Raw genomic sequence first — 7,831 nt, 5'->3', positions numbered from 1 at the left:
ATTAAAAGATAAAAGCTGCATGTTATGGGCTTCTCTCTTCTTTCTTTATTCTTTCTTTCTCGCTCGGCTTCCTTTGTGTTTGCAGTCACGCGCGGGTGGTTCCTCTGTGCGCGTTCTACTTCTTTCGGGTTGTCTTTGTCTTTCTCTATTGCAGTTTTGTTTTCGTTAGTACACGTTCTCTCTCTCTCTCTCTCTCTCTCTCTCTCTCTCTCTCTCTCTCTCTCTCTCTCTCTCTCTCTCTCTCTCTCTCTCTCTCTCTCTCTCTTACACGTGCTCTCTCACATTCTCTCTCTCTCTCTCTTACACATTCTCTCTCTCACTCCCTTCCCTCTCTCGCACACTCACTATTTCCCTCACACTATCTCTCTCTTACACCCACACTCTCTCACTCTCTTTCTCAGTATCTCTCGATCGTATAAATCCTGTCCTAATATCCCCTGTTAGTTTGTTTATTGGTTTGTCTGTCAACAGGATATCTCAAAAAGTTACGGACGGATTTTGATGATTTTTTTTGGACGGGTTGGTCTTGAACCAGCAACCAATCGATTAGATTTTGGTGGTGATCCGGATCCAGAAATGGATCCAGGATTTTTTATTTTTTCATTTTTTTACATTTATTTTGTGGACGCATTCAAAATTCATCAAAAAAAATACCGGATGATATATTTTTTTCAAATTTCTGAAAATTTCATCAAACTCTATATTGTGTGTACCAGCAAGATGGGAGGGGGGAGGTTTACTATCTCCGATTGTTCTTGTTAGTTAATGATCGCACCATTGCAACCCTGTGATGTGATTACGGATTAGTGACAACTTCTATCAGGGCTGTTACATAGCTGAGGGACTTCGCCACCGATACGCGCGTGGTCAAGCAATTAACGCGGAGTGACGATGAATCGGGGAATAGGTGTGCCTATTCATGTGTGATCATATTGCACCAAGAGACTAGCAGACATCGTATGATATACTAATTGGTGTAGATTTGTCGGCATGTTATTGATGATGAGCAGCGGTATTATAAATAGCTCGGTTATATATTGACATATAATGTTATTTTGATGATTCCGCTTTGATAGATTGGGCATCAGACATTGATAATTATAGTTTGATCATTGTACGATTGATCAGTATAGAGATTGATGATGAAAGTGTGATGATTAAGAGGTTTCTCATTGGATGTGCTAGCTCGTTGGTGATATCTGTCGCTGCCAGCACCGAAGCTGCCTCCTCCACGCCACTGACTATCAGTCAAATCATTTGCGATGTGTTTTTAGCGTGTCTACTTGGCGCTAATTTTGGCTTGTCGAAATGCACCATGGCAATTTAGTGCGCAACAGCCGCTATCACAAAGTCTTATACATACAGCCAGATTACTGCATCGCAATTAAGTACCATAGTTTGCCGATGTTTCCTAGATTCACAGCACTTGCTGTAGCCACCAGACCATAGTTAATCTGAAAGTCATATAAATCAGGGAACTGGGCAGAATTAACGACACACACACACACACTCACACGCACACACACACACGAACAGACACACACACACACACACACACACACACACACACACACACACACGCACGCATGCACGCAGACACCGCCATCCCCCCGTGTAAAATTCGACAATGCGCATTCTAATCAAGCACTCGCCATCCTCTTGAGACTCACGCCCGGTGGAAAGTTTCTTCTCTTTTGCCGTGTTCGTCATTAGAAGACACTTTTACACAAAACAGCGTAATTGAAAAAACTTTCTTTCGCGGAATACGCGTGACTTGCTTGTTTCGACTTCTTAGGACTGTGCGCAGTGGAAATGCAGTGAATCCGCAGAAATTTCTTTCGGCATTATCAGCACTAGAAAAACTGCTTATAAATGCGTTCTCCTGAATTCTACGTGGATGAAACACGATGAAATATTTAAATCATGCAGGATGAATTTCCTAAGCAGACGCACGTACACCCACACGCATACGTAAACGCACGCGCACACGCACACGCACACGCACACGCACACGCACACGCACACGCACACGCACACGCACACGCCTACATACAGTTTCCTGCTACACGCAAGGTTACCCAGTTAGGAAATTTTGAACGTTGAACAAACGTTAAACGTTGAACGTTGAACGTTGAAGAAAACGTTGAACAAACGTTGCAACGCCTACACGTGTTTCTGTTCCAGTATGGTAGATTTATTAAACATTTTCATAAATTACATTTACACAAATTACATTTCGTGTACTGACAATAAAAGCACGTTTGTGCAGTAAGTCAATAACAAGTTTATAAAACGAAAATATAAGTGTCAAATAACAAACGCAAAAAATAAACTAAAACTAAAAAATAAAAAATAAAAGGCCCGACGGCAAATAGAAGATATTTTCGTTAAAAATAATTGCTGTTTTCATTGCTGTCCCTCATTACTATTGTTATATCGTTATCGTTATCATATATTATCATTATATCATATATTTCATATTATATCATTATATCATATCATTATATCGTTATCATTATATCGTTATAAAGTATCTTCTAGAAATAATTTTCAAACTATGTTTATGCGCAAACGTTAGTACTAGTACAAAACCCCATGTATACTAGTATAAATAAGTTCGTTGTAGTACCAACTATGACTATCATGTACCAGTAATAACACCAGGAGTGTATAACATAGATCACGCTATAGATTAGAATTCGACTATAGATTAATCTATATTAGACACTCACGATAACACTAAAAATAATTCGAAAACAACCGTATGTACGCACCATCTGCTCTTGGTACACTCGTACAAGATATGTTACAATACAATATGAGGTTTTTACAATAGAAGACGCATAAACAGCGAAATAAACAAACGGTCCGTCAGTATGTAATGAAACATAATCAAATCGCGCATGCGCGTAGCCCATGCCAATTGCCCGCCGTTGCGGCAGCTGGACAGGATAGTTTTGAAATCTCAAAATTAACTACAGACTTAATCATTAGTATCACACATGCAGTGTATTCTAGAATTCAGACATGCACTCAGCAGATATGCTGAATACGGCTGTAAGCTATCGCTTCGCCATCGCCAATCGGTGTGCAATAACAAATTTACATGTAAAAATTAATTGACCACAAATCTTAACCAGAGTTCACAACACACCCGAAAAGATATGAGCGTAGACTTAATCGTCTAATATTCTTAGATCGTCAATTATCTAATGGTAATTGTCAATAATATAATTAATCATTGATCGTTGATAATAATCCTGTAAGATTGATGACTAAAGATAATCAAAGATGAATGAATAGCAACATGATAATTTATCTATTGGCAATTCTTAGTTATTTTAGTGACATTAAGTTGATGGCTTGCACTGCCCAGCCGCTTCGTCCTCATCTGACCCCGTTTGTCTGAAAAATAGTGAGACGCCTGTTAATTATTAAATATACGAGCACCCGATGTAGAGTTTCAATAATATGTCGATGATAAACGCTCCGTGATGTTAAGCTGTAAAATCAACGAATTATTTGTTGCACCATATAATATTTGTTTGGTGTAGTTTTGATAGTTTAACAACGATAGACCGAGGCTACATGTTACATTACTAACTTGTCAAAGTACAAATCGAACTTCATTTAAATTGTATAAAGACAGTGGACGCGATGTGCAAGCGCAGCTATAACGCACAGTTGTCCTGACAGGCTGTAAACCATATTATTAATAAAACTCATATACTTGTGATTTTGAAATTTAATGTCAGAAAGCCTATTTAATGCACACCCGGCGGCTGTAGCGCCACCGTCGCAGAATTTCATTCGAAACTTTACCATTTCTTGTGTTCGATCTTCAAATCTTCAGCTGCGGCACAAAACATCTAATAACATGCAAGTGACGTGTAGGGGCCTACATACCGCAACATAGAGACGTTTGCGGAGTAGTATTCATTTTCAAACGAGTTAGATGCTAGGTAAGGTCCGTAGTCCTTAATCTGATCTAATCGCCGCTTGATATCAGCGAATGTTGGGCGACAGACGGAGCGGGAGTGCCAACACGCTAACATGATGTCATGACTGCAACATGGAAAGGTAGCATGCAATCAGGTCAAATAAAAACAAAATGTGTTTTTATCTTATTTGATTTCATTGATTTGATGTTTTGATTTGTTGTTATTCACACCCGATGTAGCAAATATTTTGACATTTACACAAATATAGTTCGAATCTTTGTATGTATGAGAATCTTAATTAATTGGTTAATTTTTTATCCCTTTTATTTATCGCTCTACCAATTTATTCATTTGCATATGGATTAACTAAATAGTTAATTAATTTTTATTTGTTTATTATTTAATCATTTTTTACATCATGAATTTCATATCAGTGTACAGAATTGTTCTCCTCAAGGGGTCTGACCGTGTCAGGGACCTGAGAAGATTTGTGCGCAAAAGTTTACTGCGTATAGAATTTCATATTGAGGAACCTGAGGCTATCCATTTAGCAGAAGGTTTGTAATCGAGTTTTTATGGGTCACCTCTCTTTCTGAGCCGGTTGTAATAATGAAATCTTCCATCGATCCTCCTTCACATGCATTATATCCTGTTTTTCAGTGTACCTCTGCCGTAATATCGCATCCGTTGTATTACATATCTTATATGAACGTGCTTCTTACTAGGATTCAATACTGTCTGTTTTTTTCAATGACAACGAATTATACGCGAAAGAAAGGTAATACTCAATTTTAGTTTGCTCAATTGTACAACGTACATCCCGTCGCTGATGTATGCCGTAACTATGATAGGTATATCAATATCAGCAATATGCGACCAGCCATCCTATAGAAGCATATGACAATATGCTACGTGCCTGTATGCAATGCGTATTCAAACAGATTTATACCCAAATCCTAATAATGTATTTATATCATAAAACGCGTATATGCAAAAAGAGTTGAACTAATTAGGTGTAAATTAAATATGCTTTATTGGACCATTCATAAGATATCGCACACTATTTTCATGATGAGGAATAGGCATATTATCAGCTATAGCCATGTCCAAACGTATATTGCATATCCAAGCGTAATTGTTATCCAGTCAATATTTTGCGTGTTGAAAGGAATGTTCGTTATGTTCGTATAGACGAAAAGACTCATGTAAGCGCGTGTAGCGTTGTCTGCTAACAAGTACATTAGTGCGTACGTTAATCCCAATACTCATCTAACAAGCTGTAATCATGATAATCATCGCAGTTATAGCACGATAATGAGATACATTATTACACTAATCATCGTATTATTTTACGATGATTACGTGAACATACTCTTGCGCTGAGGTGCTTACACTAACCCTTACTGGTATAAAAGCTGCTTACTGGTATATTACTGGTACAACTGATCTTACTGGTATATAAGGCGTCTGCAAGTGTATGGAGTGCGGTGTGATGCGCTGTATAGTGCATTCGGAGCGCAGCACCACCTACACGATACATTGCATTTGCCGCTCATATGCGTTTCGGCAGCGTGTACAATTAGGTTATCGAGCGCGTAAGCGAGTATTCTTCCTCCCTGATTCACGTCTAGATGCGACTTACATAGACAAACATCAATGTATGCAGCGTCGAGCTAATTTATAAACATGAGTTATTTACATAGAAGCGCGCGAAAGGTCACCTTGGCGCCACGACCTAGCTGTCATTCGTGACGTATGAAACCGCCCGCTGCTTCCAGCCTGTTCTGCTAGCATCTATGACAAATACGACATACGCATATATACGCTCTCCTATGACACTATTTGTCATAGAAAGATTCTTCCTATAACAAATATTGTTGTATGTGTTGTGCGTATCATAGGAGTTTAGGAGCGCCGGACATGCGATATCAGTCCGGAATGTTGTTGATTAGTGGGGAGAGGGAGGGGAAGGAAGGGAGAGAGGAAAGGAGCAGAAGGGATCGAGACTCGTATATGCAATCATATATATTCATATTCTTCATTTTAAATGCATAACCTTTGCAAACTACAATTTTTCTCGGGAGATATTGCGCATGCGCGCGCACCGTGTTAGGCGCAGGCGACAGATATCCACATCCAAGTATGGCTTTAGGCCTACTCGTCCCCCGCCGGTGGCCTCTAGCCCCCGTCAGCTCACTCCGACAATAACCCTTCCGCGACCGAAAATAGTTCTTTCTTTAGTAATGCTAAAACAAGTTACTATGGTATATGCCGATTGTATCACCCATAGGCATAGATATAGCATTAAATAGGAAAAAACAAGACAAGCGCCAGTGCAGCACTCGGTAAGTTATTAGTAGCACGTTATAGTGTTGCCGGCGTTATATTTGTATGACGGGGGTCTAAGGCCACCTATATAGAATTGTAATAATAGTGTATGATGGGGGCCCAAGGCCACATATATAGTATTTGTATGACGGGGGCCTAAGGCCACCTATATAGAATTGTAATAATAGTGTATGATGGGGGCCCAAGGCCACATATATAGTATTTGTATGACGGGGGCCTAAGGCCACCTATATAGAATTGTAATAATAGTGTATGATGGGGGCCCAAGGCAACATATATAGTATTTGTGTGACGGGGGCCTAAGGCCACCTATATAGAATTGTAATAATAGTGTATGATGGGGGCCCAAGGCCACATATATAGTATTTGTTTGACTGGGGCCTAAGGCCACCTATATAGAATTGTAATAATAGTATATGATAGGGGCCCAAGGCCATAATATATAGTATTTGTAGGGCGGGGGCCCAAGCCCACCCATATAGTATTGTAATAATAAAATAGTTTATGAAAGGGCCCAAGGCCACATATATAGTATTGTATATGACGGTGGCCTAATGCCATCTACATAGTATTGTAGTATAGTGTATGCTGGCGGCCAACCAAGGCCACATATATAGTATTGTGGATGAAAAGGGTCTAAGGCCTCCTATACAGTATTGTGTGGTAAGCCTTGGTTGTAAGCTATACCGACTCCAGCAAAGAAAAGTAGGCTGCATTACTTGCACAGTGTATAATTGCGCCAGCGGGGCCCTAGGCTCCCGGGGGCTTAAGGCCACACTTGGATGTGGATATCTGTCGCCTGCATACACAGCGGGGACCTTACATGCAAGGTCTTCCTCCTATTTATTAAATGATGTCTATTGATGGAATGTTATCATATAAATCTATGCTAGGATAACTCCTCTTCATTGCAAATGCATAATCTTTGCAAAATATGATTTCTCTCGGGAGATATTGCGCATGCGCGCGCACCGTGTTAGGCGTGCAGTGCCGTCTGAGGCACACTTCATAATACAGCTTGCTGTGGGAGAGAGGGGATGGGAGACTGAGGAAAGGCTGCAGGGAAGATAGCTGGGGGCGGTAGAAGAAGAAGAAGGCTGAGTGAGGGACAGGGGAGGCAAGGGGAAGGACGCGAGGGAATAAAGAAGGTGTTTTGTACCCTACATGCTAGGGCGCTCTCCTAATTATAAACACAGGTCTACTGCTGAGATGCCACCTCACCATTCTAAATGCATATTCATCACAAAATATAATTTCTCTGGTGAGATATTGCGCATGCGCTAATACACTAACGTAGCCAGATTGTGTACTGGCTGGTATACGCAGCCGGGACCTAACATGCAATGTCTTCCTCCTATTTCTTAAATGATGCTTACTGATGGAATGTTATCATATAAATATATTCTAAGATAACTCCACTTCATTTTCAACGCATAATCTTAGCAAAATACGATTTCTCTCGAGAGATATTGCGCATGCGCTAATACACTAACGTAGCCAGATTGTGTACTGGCTGGTATACGCAGCCGGGACCTAACATG

General features: G+C 40.1%; 1 protein-coding gene across 1 annotated transcript in view; it reads right to left on the bottom strand.

Annotated features, from left to right (window-relative positions):
- Nucleotides 1–3,350: 3,350 nt before the first annotated feature.
- Nucleotides 3,351–7,831, bottom strand: part of LOC106813268 (fibroblast growth factor receptor 1-like) — a 12,096-nt gene continuing 7,615 nt past the window's right edge. Inside the window, exons 4-5 of the mRNA XM_014817368.1 lie at nucleotides 3,907–4,065; nucleotides 3,351–3,405 (exon numbers count right to left, since the gene is read on the bottom strand). Coding sequence (XP_014672854.1) covers nucleotides 3,351–3,405; nucleotides 3,907–4,065 — 214 coding nt within the window. The remainder of the gene's footprint in view (nucleotides 3,406–3,906; nucleotides 4,066–7,831) is intronic.

This window comes from Priapulus caudatus, unplaced genomic scaffold, assembly GCF_000485595.1.
Source record: "Priapulus caudatus unplaced genomic scaffold, Priapulus_caudatus-5.0.1 Scaffold748, whole genome shotgun sequence".
In the NCBI taxonomy this organism is placed as follows: domain Eukaryota; kingdom Metazoa; phylum Priapulida; class Priapulimorpha; order Priapulimorphida; family Priapulidae; genus Priapulus; species Priapulus caudatus.
The sequence above is the reverse complement of the archived record's forward strand: the minus strand, read 5'-3'. Positions and strand labels throughout refer to the sequence as shown.